This window comes from Trachemys scripta, chromosome 12 (assembly GCF_013100865.1).
Source record: "Trachemys scripta elegans isolate TJP31775 chromosome 12, CAS_Tse_1.0, whole genome shotgun sequence".
In the NCBI taxonomy this organism is placed as follows: domain Eukaryota; kingdom Metazoa; phylum Chordata; order Testudines; family Emydidae; genus Trachemys; species Trachemys scripta.
The window spans coordinates 26,310,386-26,327,290 of NC_048309.1; the positions used below are offsets into that span (position 1 = coordinate 26,310,386).

At 51.0% G+C, this 16,905-nt stretch overlaps 1 protein-coding gene across 1 annotated transcript in view; it reads left to right on the plus strand.

Moving 5' to 3' along the window:
• AHCY (adenosylhomocysteinase) overlaps positions 1 to 10,561 on the plus strand; it is a 59,158-nt gene extending 48,597 nt beyond the window's left edge. The window contains exon 10 of the mRNA XM_034787315.1: positions 9,648 to 10,561. Within this exon, the coding sequence (XP_034643206.1) occupies positions 9,648 to 9,779 (132 nt within the window). The 3' untranslated portion in view covers positions 9,780 to 10,561. The remainder of the gene's footprint in view (positions 1 to 9,647) is intronic.
• Positions 10,562 to 16,905: the final 6,344 nt, after the last annotated feature.

The window sequence follows — 16,905 nt, forward strand, 5'->3', positions numbered from 1 at the left end:
ATCACCACTGACGCCGACCTCTTGGGATGGGGAGCACACTTGTCCGAGAATACCATCCAGGGCTGGTGGTCCCTTGCAGAATCCACCCTACACATAAATCTATTGGAATTCAGGGTGGTTCGCAATGCATGCCACCACTTTCTGCCACTGATATGCATCAAGACTGTCCAGATCCTCATGGACAACTTGGCCACGATGTTCTACATAAATCGCCAAGGTGGATCCCAATCTTACCTACTCTGCACAGAAGCAGTTCACCTCTGGGAATGGTGTATCTCCAACAACATAGATCTCATTGCAGCCTACTTACTGGGAAGCCAGAATGTCACCGCAGATGACCTAAGCAGAAACTTTTTGCAAATGCATGAATGGGAACTGGACCCAGGAATCCTGAAAACTGTCTTCCTCCAATGGGGTTTTCCCTCTGTAGACCTTTTTGTAATGTATCACAATGCCAAATGCCCACAATACTGCTCCCGGGCAGGACTTGGACACAGTTCCCTGGGGGACACCTTCCTCATGAAATGGGAAGCCCCTTTGATGTATGCCTTCCCCACAACTCCACTACTGAGCCACGTACTCAAGATCAAGGACAAACCCAGAATAATTCTAATTGCACCAAGATGGCCCAGACAGATGTGGTTCCCATACCTGAATGAGATGGCCGCAAGACTGCCACAGACTTTTCCCCTTGTGCCTCCCTTGCTGACACAGGATGCCTCCGCCACCCCAACATTCTGATTCTCCATCCCAAGGCGTGGCTAATCCATGGATGATGAACCTAGAGTCGTGCTGTTCCAGGGAAGTACAGGATATCTAACCGAACAGCCGACGACTCACTACATGGAAAACATACGCGCACAAGTGGAAATGCTTTTCCATATGGTGCAGAGACGTACACGTTACCCCCCCACAGTCAGCACCACTACCCACAATACTCGAATACATGCTGATGCTCAAAAAATCTGGCCTTTCCATTAGTTCACTCAGAGTGCCCTTATCTGCCATTACCACTTACCACTCTAAGGTAGATGCACTCACTGTCTTTGCCCACCCTCTAACTAAACGCTTTCTCAAAGGCATACAGAATACGTATCCCGCACTGAGACCCAACCCCATGTGGGACCTCAACTTTGTTCTCTGTACTCCTATGGGCAAACCCTTTGAGCCACTTGAGCTACTTGCTGACTGTTACACTTATCCATGAAGGTCACCTTCCTCGTGGCAATCACATTGGCAAGGAAGGTGGGAGAACTATGGGTGCCCTAATGGTAAACCCACCCTATACCATATTCCTCATGGACAAGGTAATCTTGCGTCCACATCCAAAATTTATACCCAAGGTTGCCTCCTTCTTTCATCTCAACCAACCCATCTGCTTACCTGTATTCTTCCCAAAGCCGCATGCCAACAGCAGGGAAACATCCCTTCACACGCTGGATGTTCTTAGAGTGCTTGCGTTCTATATAGAAAGAACAAAGACGTTCAGAAAATCATCCCAACTATTTGTATCCACAACAGAACGTTCCCAACGTCAAACCATTTCCAAACAGTGACTCTTAAAATGGATCTCTGACTGTATCTGATTCTATCAAAAACAGGATCTGGAACCTCCTTCCGGACTTCACACGCACTCTACCAGAACTATATCCGCATCAATAGCTTTTCTCAAAGACGTACCTGTCATTGACATTTGTAAAGCAGCTACCTTGGCATCAGCCCACACATTTACCAAACATTACGCCTTAGAGCAACATTCAGCTGCTGATGCTCACTTCGGACGATTGGTGCTATCCACCGTGCAGTCAGTAACTCCGAAGCCCCTCCCCTGCAAAGAGGGGCACTGCTCTACAGTCACCTAAAGTGGAGCCCCTACAAGGACACTCCTCAAAGAAGGTTACTCACGTTGTGCAATAACTGAGGTTCTTAGAGATGGTTGTCCCTGTGGGTGCTCCACTACAAAGGCAACACTTACACCAAAGCATTATATGCAGTTGACTATGATAATCTATTGCTTTATGATTGGCGAAAATTTGCTATCATTACCATACATAATTAGCAAGCTACATGTATCTGCCCCTCTTATGACCCCTTATTGTTCATCTACTTGCCCCCTCCTCCTTGCTTATTTTGCAAACCAAGTAGTTAGCTATCTACAGGACACAGGCACAGACAGGTCCATTGTCTCCAGGTTCGGAGTTTGGCTACATTTCCTCTCGAAGGAACTTCCTGAGTTAAGACATAGCTGTGCTGTATATCTTACATGTGTACGTGACAAATTTGCCCCCTGGCAGTTAAGTAGAATAATTTTATATCAGCCTGTTGCACCAGCAACTGGAACAGCTGTGAACTAGCCTAAAGGCAGCTCCTGTCAGAGGCGGCTCTTCTGGTCAGCAATTCGTGTCTGTCTCCTGGGGTGCGAATTGAACAGGGCTGTCTCTCCCAGACAGGGCCGCCAGCCGAACATCTTGGCGAAGAAGCTGGAGTCTGCAGCACTGAGCAGCTCTCCCTCCCCAGCACGCATGCTGCCTCTTTTGGGCACCTTACCGAGCCCTGAGGAAAGCGGCTTTTTCTGTTTTGTTTATAGCACTGGGGACAAGGGAAGCAAACTGGGCTCTGTTCCACCTCCTCCACAAGTGGATCCACTTCTCTCTGGGTTTTGTCAGTGATTCGTCTTTTACCCTGGAAACCTGTGACTCCTGAGTTCCTTGGTGCACAGGGCATTATTTATTCAGCTCTGGAGAGAAAGTGTGTGGGGAGGGGGGAGGGGGCGGGGTTGTGGGGTTTTTTTTTTTTTTTTTTTTTTTTAAGCATTTTTGAAAACGTAAACTGAAGCCGCCTTCTGCATAGATTTGGCCTGTTTTTTTTGTTTTTCACCAACTGCTTCTAATAAATAAACTGAAAATTGTTTTTGAATGGGCCAGGGAAAGCCCTCAGCTGATGTAACGGCCCCCTCGCCTGCTGTCGCTTTCAGGCCTGTTCACTGCTTATCGAACCTGTTCCTCTGTCTCTGCAGTGACTGTCTCCTTCCGCTGCCCAGTTGCTCTTACTGTGGAAAAACGCTTCCTGAATACCCGAGCTGAACTCTTGATTAGAGGAGGAGGGCAGCGTGGTCTGGTGGCTAGGGCGCTAGAGACTGGGGTCCTATTCCTGGCTCTGCAACTGACATGCAGGGTGACAGCCAAGGGCAAGTCACTTTATCTTCCTGTGTCTCCATTTCCCCATTTGTAAAATGGCGGGAGGATACTGGTGTCTCAAAGAAGAGAGAAGTATAATAATCCAAGTGATTTGCTTCTGGTTCTCTCGTCTTCAGATGGGAATGTAGAGACTGGCAAACTGCTGTCTTACTTTTCTACACTATATGGACGGCAGGATCAAGGCAATTCAGGGTCCCAGGCACCTCACAACAGGGGTCCCCTAGTACTCCACTCTGCAGCCCCACCCCCATGCCCTGGCTTTGCCCCCACCTGGAATAGCAGCAGCAGGAAGGACCCCTTCCCTCCAGGACTCCTTTCCTCCCAGAGTGGCGGGGTGGTGACATGGCGCCCTTTGATGCCCCCCAGGAGCAGCAGAAGGGGCACCCTCCCCTGGTGAATAGCAAGGGTGGCAGAAGGGGTTCCCTTTCACTCTGGATAGGCTGGGGTGGTGGTAGTAAGAGGGAAAGAGAGTCTCTAGCAAGGGAGTGTATTTGCTGCGTAGGGCAGACTGGATCCTCTGCACTGTTTACCTTCTGTCACACACACAGCCCTTTGCTGTGATAGGGTGGGTGAAGTCCTTAGAACAGTGGGTCGTGGAGCTAACACCCCTCTGAGAGGCACAGGACATTTCACCCCTTTCAGAGCTATTTGTTTCAGGCTCTTTGCAGACCCAGGCAGGTCATGTTTTCATGCTGTTCTTCACAGCCTGCAAGATAGAAACTTGCTTTTTATAGTGGAAGCTTAGATTCAGGCCTCATTGCATGACTTTTCCAGGAGCTGGGGCCTGAGGCGTGGGCCTGTGCTTATGATTTAATGCAGCGGTCTCTGTTTTGTGTTCGGGCTGCTTACTTCTCCTTTAATTAGTATTGATTTTTATTTGACTACCTATAGCAGGGGCGGGCAAACTTTTTTCCTGAGGGCCACATCCAGTTTCCAAAATTGTATGGAGGGTCCCCCGGGACTCCTGCCCCATCCAACCCCTCCCCCTCTGTTCCCTGTCCCCTGACTGCCCCCCCCCGCCGCCCCATCCAACCCCCCACCTTCCTGACTGCCCCCTGGGGATCCCTGCCCCCATTCAACCCCCCTGTTCCCCGCTCTCTGACCCCCCCCCGATCCCTATCCACACCCACGCCCCTGACCACCACCCCGAACTCCCCTGCCCTCTATCCAACCCCTCCTGCACCCTTACTGCGCTGCCTGGAGCACCGGTGGCTGGCGGCGCTACAGCTGTGTTGCTCAGAGCAGCAGGACAGGCAGCCGTGCAGCCCGGCTGGAGCCAGCCACGTCACCGCAGCAGCACCAGTGCAGTGAGCTGAGGCTGTGGGGGAGGAGGAACAACGGGGAGGGGCCGGGGGCTAGCTTCCCAAGGCAGGAGCTCAGGGGTCGGGCAGGAGGGTCATGTGGGCCGGATGTGGCCTGCAGGCCATAGTTTGCCCACCCCGACCTACAGTCTACTGTGCTCCTCACTCAAAGATCATGCTGCATCGTGTGTGTGTGTGTGTGTGTGTGTGTGTGTGTGTGTGTGTGTGTGTACGTACACCTTTCTCTGGGGAAAATCTAGATCTGAATGTAGGTCCATAAAATGTACCACTTGTTCTTTTTCTCCATTGCCTATCCCTGCTTTTATTGATCACTCTGTTCCTTGTTTGTTCACTACTTCGATAGTCGCCACATAGTTTTCATCTATAATTCTTGAATTCAGAATTCCTTTGTTATGTGATATTAACTGTTTTATGGAAATGGAAACATGGTTACCTTACAATGGACACTTTCCCCATTAGCTGAGGCTCCCCGTGGTTGGTATTGCAATTTGCGCATTGCAGTGCAGGCAACAATGCTGGTGTCACGTCCAGCTTCGATACCAGTGGAGTTTCGCTGTTGCTGGGTTCGTGAAATGTTACTCTGTATAACTCTGTCCCTTTTTAGACTAAAATAGGGTAATTGCTTCCAGGAACATGCCAAGCAAATCCATTTTTTAAAACTCACACTTGGTGCTCAGATGCATTTTTTCCAAATGTTCCGGTAATAAAACCCTTACTTTATGGCTTAGTGCTTTGCACAGGTTATACATCTGGCTCATTAGCCCATTGACTCCCTGTTCTTCCATCAAAACAGGACTTCTTTTTATATTGATCAAATAGCTCTCGTCACCCATGATTTATTTTCAGTCAGTGCGTTCCTCTGATATTCAGATGCATTTTATCTGGACTGTAGCTTGCTATGGATTTTTTTGGTTTTCTTTTATCTTTGGCATTGCCATTTGTTCCTCATCTCCCCAGTTACAGCCACAAACATCTCTGCAGGAGGTTCTTTTTCTTCAGTGCAAATTCTGTAGCCATCTGCAGCACTGGTGCCATTATCTCCTCACCTTCTAAATCTTCTAGCACTCCTGTTTTTTTCGTTAACTTTCCTTTTGCTGTTTTTTAGATCTTTATTTCCTTTGACTCTCTTACACAGCACTGTCACTTCGCACCCGTGGCTCCCTTACATTCTTTGGTGACTTGTTCATCTCTACTTTTCAAGCCCTCTTCCACTTCCTATATATTTTTCTCCTCCGTTTTTCTACCAGGAATGCAGGTATTTTAAATCTTCCTTGAACAGAAGTTGTTAGTCGCATTCATTATAGGAGAAGGTATATGTCCTAACCAGTCGAAGGAGCCCCAGAGCACAAATATATAGCCCAATTATGGGCGTTTTGCAATTTATTTGTGTAAGACTTTTTTGTGCAGTGGCTTTCTTCATTTTATTTTCAACTGCTTTGTGAAAGTCGCATTGTTCTAAAAGGGCTGCTCATTACTGTAGCCCTTTCTGTGCTGGAGATTTGGGGCTAAATTCTGAACCACTTGGGTGTGTTTGACACGCAGCATTGGAACCACCTCTGGAATAAAAGGCACCAAGGGCTTACTTCACTAGGAACACACATTGAGGTTAGCTGCCTTGCTCTAGCTTAGATCTCTTTTCCCTAGTGAAGACAGTTTTATACCTTCTAGGGTGTACATCACGTTAGCTAACCTGAATGTATACTCCTAGTGTACACGTACCCAAACCGGAATGCCTATTAAGTGTCCGTTCATCTTCGAGTGATTGCTCATGTCCATTCCAATAGGTGTGTGTGCACGCACTGCGTGCACGATCGTCGGAAGGTTTTACCCTAGCAGTACCTGTCGGGTCGGCTTTGAAGCCCCCTGGAGTGGCGCCTTTATGGCGGTGTATATAGGTCCCTGCCGACCCACTGCCTGCTCAGTTCCTTCTTACCGCCAGTGACGGTCATTGGCGCAACTAGTCTCTTGCTTTGCAAGTGTTTCCTAGCGTTTTTCCGTGTTTATAGTCATTATTTTTCATTAGATCGTGAGTTAGTTTTATGAATTAGTACGTTTATGTTGGGGGGTTCCCCCCGTGATATTTCTCCCTGTCACTGGGGCATGCTGCGGTTTAAGCCATGCGGAGGTATGGTAAGCCTGTGCCCAAAGGGGATCCACGTGCTGCTTGTCTGACATGCATAGGAGAGGGTGTGACGAACTGGGACTGCTCTTAATGTTTCCTCCGAATACTGTAAGCGTGCCTCAGTTTCCCCTATGCATGTAAGTCTCTAGGTGGTGGGATAAGGAGGTGTAATTGTTGCAGAGCAAAGGGCCAGTGTACATAAATGGCCGACACTGTCTCCTGGGAACTGATGGCCTGGGCCTTTCCCCTCTGCAAGGTGTGATAGCTAAAGGTGTTGGAGAACAAAGGAATCAGGTGACCTCCTGGCCCGGGAAAGGGACAAAGCCCAGAGGCGGAGGGGCTGGAGGATGAGTCAGTTTGGAGCTGGCTGGGGACGTGAAGTGAAGTGCAGACGTGGTTGTCTGGCTCATTGCCCCCCAAAATGGACCCAGCTGAGGGGTCCTGTTCTCTGTACCTACAAGCTCTGTTTTAGACCTTGTTCCTGTTATCTAATAAACCTCTATTTTACTGGCTGGCTAAGAGTCACATCTGACTGTGAAGTTGGAGTGCAGGACCCTCTGGCTTCCCCAGGACCCCGCCTGGGTGGACTCGCTGTGGGAAGCGCACGCAGGGGCAGAGGAGGCTGAATGCTCCAAGGTCAGACCCAGGAAGGTGGAAGCCATGTGAGCTTCTTGCCCTGAAGACAGTCTGCTCACAGAGAGGAGACTTCACCAGAGTCCTGACTGGCTTCATAGGGAGCAGTTCCAGAGCATTGCCCCGGGGACTCCGTGACAGAGGGCCATTTGCAAGACAAGTGCATCGTTTGCAGAGGATTCAAGCCCAGAACTGAGAGAGAGAGACTATCTCCTCAGCTCCTCTTAATGGAGTCCGCGCTTTGGCCCCAACCGGCTCAAGAGCCTGCATTGGCAGCCTCAGTGTCTAGTGCACCGGCCTCTGTGCAGGACACCTCGGCACCGAGGAAGGACTCACATAAGGAGCATCAACGCTGCTCCCCCACGCGGAAGGTTGGCTCATTGGTGCAGCACCATTCACAATCCCCGGTGCTGCACAACAAGAAGGTGGTGGAGTGGGGCCGCTCCCCTGCCAAGAATGGTAGGCAGGACTCCAGCGTGGTGCATCCCACATGGTCCTCCCCACGCTTCCGGACTCATCACGCAGGATCACGGCAGACTGCAAACCCCCAATCTGGAGTCCCTCCACCTCATGGCATGGAAACTCCATGGCTGAACCCGCTTGAACTGCAGTGTTTGGATTCTGTTAGGGAAGTTCTGTTGGGAAGCAGGAAACCCTCCACTCGCACGATGTACCTGGCAAAGTGCTTCTCCACTTGGACCCTACAGAAAAGTACGCCTTCTTCCCTCTTCCTCCCCCCCCTCCCCCCACCCACCCGCAGCAAGTCTCTATTTCCCTTGTGCTAGACAACCTCTTATACAACAGGGGCTGGTTATATCTTCTATTAAGGTGCACCTGGCAGCCATCTCTGCCTTCCACCTGGGTATGGGGGGCAGGTCAGTCTTTGGCAATCCCATGGTGGGCCAGTTCCTTAAGGGCTTAAATAGGCTTTATCCCCAGGTGAGGCAGGCTGTTCCCCAGTGGGACCTTAACCTTGTTCTTTCCAGACTTATGGGCCCCCTTTCGAGCCACTGGCGACCTGGCCCTTATCCTACCTCTCCTGGAAGGTGGCTTTTCTTGTGGCCATAACCTCGGCCAGAAGGGTCTCTGAGCTCAGAGCACTTACTTCCGAGCCCCCTACGTGGTCTTTTACAAAGATGAGGATGAAAGGGCTCCCCGTCTCAACCCAGCATATTTAGTCATGGATCACGTCCTGCATCAGAACGTACTATGACCTAGCTAAAATTCCAGCCCCACTGTTAACAGCGCACTCCACAAGAGCGCAGGCGCCATCCGCCGCATTCCTTGCGCAGGTCCCTATCCAAGACATATGCAAGGCAGCAACGTGGTCTTCCATCCACACCTTTGTTGCACTACGCCATCACGCAACAGACGAGGGACGATGCGGCCTTTGGCATGGCAGTACTGCAATCAGCAATTTGGTGAACTCTGACACCTTCTCTGTCGAAATTGCTAGGGAGTCACCTATTGGAATGGACGTGAGCAATCACTCGAAAAAGAAAAGACCTTTACCCGCCTTTTGTAACTGTTGTTCTTCGAGATGTTTTGCTCATGTCCATTCCAAATCCTGCCTGCCTCCCCTCTGTCGGAGTATTCCGGCAAGAATGAGCTGAGCAGGCAGTGGGTCTGCAGGGACCTATATAAAGGTGCCACTCCAGGGGGCTCCACAGCCGACCCGACGGGTACCGCTGGGGTAAAACCTTCTGACGATCATGCACGCGGCGTGCGTACAGACCTATTGGAATAGACATGAGCAATCACTCAAAGAACAGTTACAAAAGGTAGGTAACCGTCTTTTCTTTGGGGAACTCTTCTGTGAGTCTTATGGCTTATCTAAAATCCCCCCCTTGGACACTATAGTACCCTGTTGAGATGCTGTTAGGGCCAGGGGAAGAGAGGCTGGCAGCATGGTTGACTTTACCAGCCTAACTTTTCTTTTGTCCACCACAACCAGGCTGGATACTTTTTGGTTTTGCTTGTAGCTGACTAGCTTGCCCCCTGCTCTTGCATTAATGCATGGATATTACATTGGGTTCAAACATGTACAGTCCAGGAAAGGCTGCCAGAAGTTAATCTCTTGCCTCATGCTTGGACTTTAGATTGACTGACCCAGGTGATGTGGGGGAAGCTTCAGCTGAATGATTTTGTTACTGACTGCTCAGGTGTAAAGAGGTCACTGTACTCAGGATACAGAGGAAGAGCAGGACCGTCTCATTCTCACGCCTCTGCAGATCCTGTTACATTTAACCCTTGGGGTTGGCGGTTGGGCCTCCTTGGTGTGATGGCCACCATAGGGCACCACTTCACGGACTCCGCCAGCCTTCAGAACTGGGCTGAACCTCCTGGGCTTAACTTTTTCTTATTGTCTTTCAGCTGGATGAAGCCGTAGCGGCCGCTCATCTGGATAAACTGTGCGTGAAGCTGACGAAACTGAGTGACAAGCAGGCCAAGTACCTGGGATTGCCGAAAGAAGGGCCCTTCAAGCCAGACCACTACAGATACTGAGCAGCCGGCGCTACCCAAAGAACAATGTGCAGGGATAAAAATCTTCCAAAGCTCTGGGCTGTGTGCTGGGATTCTGAGAACAAGTCGTTCCCCTTCCCCCTCTCACCACACACCCACACTCTTAAACAGGCATGGAAACTCTCTAGTAAAGGCATCATCCTCTCATTGAACCAGTTGCTTAGCTAATGCATTAGTCGAGCAGATCCCATACACACCCATATTGCCTTGTAATGTGAGGGGGGCTGGGTTGGGAGTTCTAAAACACTGCTAGTAACCTGCAGTCTGGATATGGGAACAGGCTTAACCAAGTGACTTGTACCAGAGACGGTCCCCTGGTTCTATGCAGTAGTTCATGAAAGCTGGATGGATGAGACGAATACCCAGTGGGCCCTGGGGCATTCCACAGCACGCTGTGTCCCCTGAGGTTAGCGTGACGCTTCTTGGTTCGCTTACCCTGGGAGCAGCCTAGCTACTTAATCAAAGATGTTAGTCTGGGAGTCGATTTCCTGGGTCTAGTCCAGCTGCCTCCATCCCTCTATATTCAGCCTCCCTCATAATTCTAGAGAGGCATGGGTGACTCGGCAGCCTTTTCATTTGTGATGTGATTGGCTCCAAAAGGCTGTCGAAGGGGTGGGTGGAGGGGAGGATATTTGGTTCTCTGAAACCACCAGTAGTGTGCTCCTGCCCTGACTTGGTTTTATGAAGTTGTGAGGTCCACTGTATCTTGTGCCTGTCATGGTGTCTTAAAGCGCTTTTATTAAAAACCCACAACTGTGATCTGATATCGTTCTGGTCTGTGCGCCGCGGGAGGGAGAGGTCTCTGTTTCTGCGCCATGGCTGTCTGTTTTCACTGCCTCATGCAGCCCTCACAACCCACTCTCACTCCTGTGTCAGTGCGCATCTGCAGGTACTCTTGTTAGCTCTTCATCATAACTAACTCACATCATTCACGGTACAGGCTGCAGCACGGTGGCTGGGCCGGAGCTGCTGCTCCCGGCTGTAAATCCTTCAGCACTGCTGCCCTTAACCCCATGTGCTCCTGCCCTGAAGGGCTTGAAATCAGACCTGGGGTAGGGCTGAGACTGTGAGAGGGCTGCTGCTAGGAAAGGAGCAAGCCTCGGCTGATTGGGGAAACAGCCATAGCTGCGGCCACGTCCCAGTCAGGCCACCGCTGGCCTGTATAAAAAGGCTGGGAGCCAGGAGCTCAGCAGTCTCTCTCTGTGTTCAGAGAGAGAGAAGGACCTGGCTGCAGGGTGTGTAACCAAGTGCCTAAAGTGGAGCAGGGCTGGGGAAAAGGCCAAGGGAGCCAGGGAGTTCCAGCCTAGGAAAGCCCCAGGCTGCAGGTCTAGGGTAAGACCAAAGGGGCACTTGGGTTGCAGGAGACAGCCCATGGGTAAGCAGAGGCAGCAGGTCCAAACCCCTTTGCCTGTGATGAGTGGCTGAGACTGCAGTGAACGGGGGCTAGATGGAGACTGGGCAGTAGCCAAGACTAAGGCGAAGTGGGGATAGTGGGTGGGGGTTTCCCTGGGAAGGGGAGACCCAAAGCTGTGAGGGGTTATTGCCAGGGAGCAACACCCCAGATAACAGGACACCGGGTCCGGGAGGGACACGGGGGCCAAGCGAAAGCGGGACACTGGCCTGCAGAGGGCGCTCCAACGGCTGGAGAGCTAATTCCCAGAGATGACCAGCAGGAGGTGCCGCGGGGGTGAGTGCTGCACGCTTACACCGTGCATGTGCTCAGAAGACGTATAAATCTGGAGAACGAGACCTGCTTGCTCACTGTTGGCCAAGGTAAGCCTTTCTATAGCAGTGGTTCTTAAACTAGGGCCGCTGCTTGTTCAGGGAAAGCCTCTGGCGGGCTGGGCCGGTTTGTTTACCTGCCACATCCCCAGGTTTGTCCGATCGCTGCTCCCACTGACGAATGGGGGCTGCAGAAAGTGGCGCAGGCCGAGGGACGTGCTGGCCGCCCTTCCTGCAGCCCCCATTGGCCAGTGGGAGCAGTGAACTGCGGCCAGTGGGAGTGGCGATCGGCCAAACCTGCGGACGCGGCAGGTAAACAAACCGGCCCGGCCCGCCAGGGGCTTTCCCTGAACAAGCAGCGGCCCAAGTTTCAGAACCACTGTTCTATAGAACACTCGTGGTTTGGCTCCGGGAGCTGACGCGTAGTCCTGTTGTAGGAAAGGCTGTCTGCTCCTGCAGGTGCTTCTGCTGATTCACGGGGTAGCCAGAGATGAGAAGATAACAAATAACTTTTAATCTTCTCATTACGAGTGCTCGGTGCTCCCAGTTCGTGCTTCATTGTGACTGTTCCACATTTATATTCCTATACCGTATATATAACATATTCCTTTCCTAAATACAAGGATAGGAAGGTAGAGCCTAAATAAACCATAACAAACCAAGCTCAACATGCTAGGGTTATCTACTCTTAAAATCACCGACTCCTAGCTCACGAAGGTGCAGGAGAGAGAAACCTACAGCAGCCCTCCAGCACAGTGCCGCCTTAGGGAAGGAATATCCACCACACAAAGGTGGTAAGGTTGGATTCCTATGCATAATCTCAATTCCTACTCTGCTTAGGGGCCAAATGTGGAATGGAGCCTCAAAACCAAGATCACGGTGGGCAGGATGCATTTCTTGCATGAGGTTCTGCAACTCCTGCTGTGTCAGTGCAGTTTGAAATACTGAACGCTGAACTGTCAATACCACTTCTACTCTGCAGGCTCTGTCACAAGCACTGACCAGGCCTGTCCCTTAGTTTAGGAGAGCTAATGAGATCACAGGCTGATGTGCTACTTGGAACTTGCCTTTGCCTCCCTGCGTATTCAAGGAACATAGAAGGGTGAAGGAGAAATCAACTGTCCTTTATTTTTTACATTATGTTTCTTGTCCTTTTTTCCTGGGGGTCAGTGATATTTTTTTAAAAGGTGAGGGTAGTACAATGGTTTTCAGACCTCTCAATAAGAAATGCTGAGTCAGCCCCTGCTGATAGCCAGGATGAAAACCTGCAGAGAGGAAAATGCACTGCAAAGGTGATGAAATAGGAAATTGTTTGGTATTCATGCTTTGTTACATACAAGGACAGCGTCCAGGGCCCATATTCTAAGCAATTCACTGGTTGAAATGACAGAGACAGCAAAAGCGCATTGAGCCAGGGAAGGAGGCAGGCTGGATCCATGTTAAATTAACATATCACCTGAAACTGATCAAAGCATGAATGCCTGGATGTAGGTACCTCAGGGCTAGGGCTGGTGCTGATGCTTATGGCACTGATGTTGCCTCAGAAGGTGGCAAAGTCCTGATAGAGATGTGTGATGGGGTACACCTGCCCTGCACAGGGCTGGAAGGGGTTAACCCCATACTATGGAGGGAGGAAGTCCATGCCCCCTCTTCCCTGCTGTGCATGCTCCTACTGGAACTATAGTATAAAAGGGAGCAGCTTGGCCTGGTCTGACTGAGAAGGAGAGAAGATGTGTGTTGCAGGCTCCTGCCTGGAAGCTGTTGGAGTCCCAGACCTCAGAGGCCCGAGACCCAGGCGAATATCCAACTGTCCACAGAAGCCCACAAGGGGAAGGAGTCGTCGGGAACTTTGCCTTCCAACTACCCTGGAGAACCCGAGGACTTGTGGACTATTGGAAAACCAGGTAGGAAGTAGCCCAGGGAGACCAGATATTGATCTGGTTGTGGTATCAGGAACAGAGTCGGTGTGTTTCGGAGAGATCCCCACTGACTTGGTGGCAGATACGATCACCGCTGATGAGGTCCTGGTTGGGACCCAATGGAGTAGGGAGGGCCTGGGTTCCTGTAGCAGGGTGCTGGTGCAAAGGCACCTAATTAGTCCCTGCTCAGCCAGCCCCAATCAGGGGAAATAGATTGGGGCTGGGGAGAAGCCTGGTGCCTGGCCTTTAGAATTGGCTGCACTTGCGAGCCTGAGGATTCAAGGACTATAAAGGCTGGCTGGCTGGCAGCCAGAAGAAGGGGGAATGGCCAGGGGAAGGGCAGTCTCCAGGCTGAGGGCAGACTGTTTAGGAGAGGAGATTATCAGGCCTGCAAGCTTTGTATATAGCATAACACTGGAGGTGGGAGAAGGTTGTGTAAATAAAGCCACAGGTGCTGCATAACTAGAAGCCTCTCTGAGCTTTATTGGGGTGGGCAGAGGACTTGTCACAGTTTCCCTATCCCAGCTGCCAACCCACCCCTGGGTGGCAGCTCCCCCCCCCCCCCCCTTGGTCTCTAGGCCATACTGTCCAGTGTGCAAGGGCAGTCTTAGCTGTGCTGAATCTTAGAACAGCCCCACAGGCTCCAGCAATTGTGCCACACTGCCCTGGGCTATAGGGCCACCTCATAGATGTAGACCACTAGGCCATGCTGCCCTGAATCTAAGGACAGTCCGTCTGACTCAGACCATTAGGCTATACCGGCCTGAGAGGAAGAGCGGTTAGCTGGACTTGGCCACAGGGCCATAACGCCCATAGGGGTGACTGGGTATACCTGCCCTGCGACAAGGTGGCTGCTATTCTCTTCTGCACCATGGCTGTCTCTGCCTGGGACTGCACTTGGCATTCCTGACCATTCTGTGGTGGTTCATTGCAGGCTCAATGCAGCCTTACCAAGTGGAAAGGCAGAGTCTGGGCCTCTGCATGTGGGGAGAGGAATCTGCCCCCCTCTTCCCACTCTCCCTTCCACCTCTAGGGCCCATAACTGGAATCTTTTGAAGCCTTAGTAAACCAAGCATCGGTGGGAAATATCTGGACATGGGAAGGGAACCTCTGGCTTGAATCCAGAGCAGATTGGCACAACCCTGTATGCTTCTGAGGTAGGCATAGGTACTAGAACTAGGGGTGCTGGCTTGAAATGGTTTCCATTATATACAGGATTTACAGTTTGGTTCAATGGCTCTCAGCGCGCACACCCCTCCCCTCCCCTCCCCTGCCCTCTCTTCTCCCCCCCCCCTCCCCCCCGTACAAATTGTCCCAGCACATCTGGAGGTAGGAGTCACTTCCACACAGTAAACTGCATGGAGATTAGTATCAGGGGCCCTATGCAAGCCCCCTCACAGTCCCTAGTGCAGAGGCTGGGCCCAAGGCAGGCACTATAGTGCTGCCATGCTCCTGGTGGGCTGCTGTAACTTAGGCAGCCCAGGAAGCTGCTCCAAGTTATGCTAGCACAGCACTATTTCAACCCCTGGCACGTCCCAGAACTGGGAAGATGCAAGGGTGGCCATCCTCCCTTCCCACAGGCTGCCTCCAGGAGGCTCACAGCATGGAGCCCTTGCCCTGCAGCCCGACTTCTTTGCAGGAGAGGTGGAGCATCAGCGGTGCAGTTTGAGGAAAGACCTTTCACGCTAGAACTACTCCATTCAGGGGCGGCACCAGCGCACCAAGCGCGTGCCTGGGGCGGCAAGCCGCGAGGGGGCGGCCTGCCAGTTGCTGTGAGGGTGGCAGTCAGGCTGCCTTCGGTGGCATGCCTGCGGGGGAGGTCTGCCGGTCCCACAGCTTCGGTGGCAATTTAGCAGCGGGTACACCGAAGGCGTGGGAGCAGCAGACCTCCCGCAGGCATGCCGCCGAATCCGCGTTACCAGCGGGCCTCCTGCAGGCGTGCCGCCGAAAGCCTCCTGACTGCCGTGCTTGGGGTGGCAAAATACATAGAGCCACCCCTGACTCCATTACATCAACCACGGAGGATTCAGAGAGTCATGGGGTTTGGCAATTGGGATGTTTTGAACCCATTTGAGCCTTCAAATGTAACTGAATCATGGAAGAAGCAGGGGGTCTTGTTGTTGTTAAATCATTAACCGATGCTTTGGCATGGCCTCCTTGCCCATGTTTGAATATGGAGGTTGGAGAACCACTAAGCACACCCCAGGGAATGGATGTCAGCACTTTCTGATAAATAGCACTCCATAGCATTTCCCATGGAACAGCCTCTCAAACTTCCTGGAACAAAAAAGTTTGAATTATCCCTTCTGAAATCCTATACCCCTTCTGGGAACCCCCAATGTCAGCGTAAAAAGCAATACTGCTACTATGCAAACAGGCCACCTTGTGTTAATGATGCAGCTATTTGGGAACAAAGTGCCATGGTTTTGTGGTTTACTTACTGTTAGGGTGTTAATTGCCTGTTTCAAAATAGTGAGACAAGGTGGTTGAGGTAATACCTTGTATTGGAGCAGCTTCTGTTAGTGAAATAAACAAGCTTTTGAGCTACATAAAAGTTGGTCCAATAGAAGATATCACTTCATCCACCTTGTCTCTAATGTCCTGGAACCAGCACAGCAAACAAACTCTCTTAATAGTTTTGTTTACTGCTGCGTGGTTTTTAGTAGGGTGTTTTCAAAGCTTTTTTCTTTGTCTTCTACAGTCACTTTTAGCTTTCAAAAACAAATTAAAGTTTTTGGAACACCCTCCAAACTAAACCTTCTACCCCCAGAATAAATTAGAGAGAGTGCCAACATAATCATTGGCTTTACTGTTGCTGGAATTTCAAGCCAATGTGGGAAATCCCACAGGGAGTCTGTTCGTAGGCAGCGCCCAGTCCAGACTGGTAGGGAGATGCATTCCGAAGGGTTGAGGTTTACCCCATCCCTAGTGAAATGCCTGGAGGTTTCTTGAGTGGATTTACTGGTGGGGGTTGATAACCAGAATCTTTACACTGGCCTACAGTGGATTCAGTTCGTTGCTACTTTATTTACTACTTGCTGTAGAGCTGTCAGCCAGTTTTCACAATTCTTCCAGGATAGAAAATGCTGGGATGGGTCTGGAAATCATGGCTATCTCCTGAGACCCTGCCACAGAAGGTATGCAACACAGGTGTTTGTTTTTACTTGTGGGGGTTAGACAACCCCTGGATCCCTTCTGAGATCTGCCTATGCTTCCCTACACCAGCTGTTCTCAATCTAGATGATCTCATAGGCCTGATCAGGAGCATGAGCTAATCAAGGTGGCCTTGTGTAACTAGGACCTTCAAACCCCAGACCAGCCAGAGAGGGTATCTAGGCCAGAAATCTGGCTTCTAGTGCTTAGCCATTGGCTGTTTGGTAGCATTGCCCCAGAAGCCCTCAAGTAGGGTTACCATATGACCGGATTTTCCCGGACATGTCCGGCTTTTTGGGCTCCAAATCCCCATC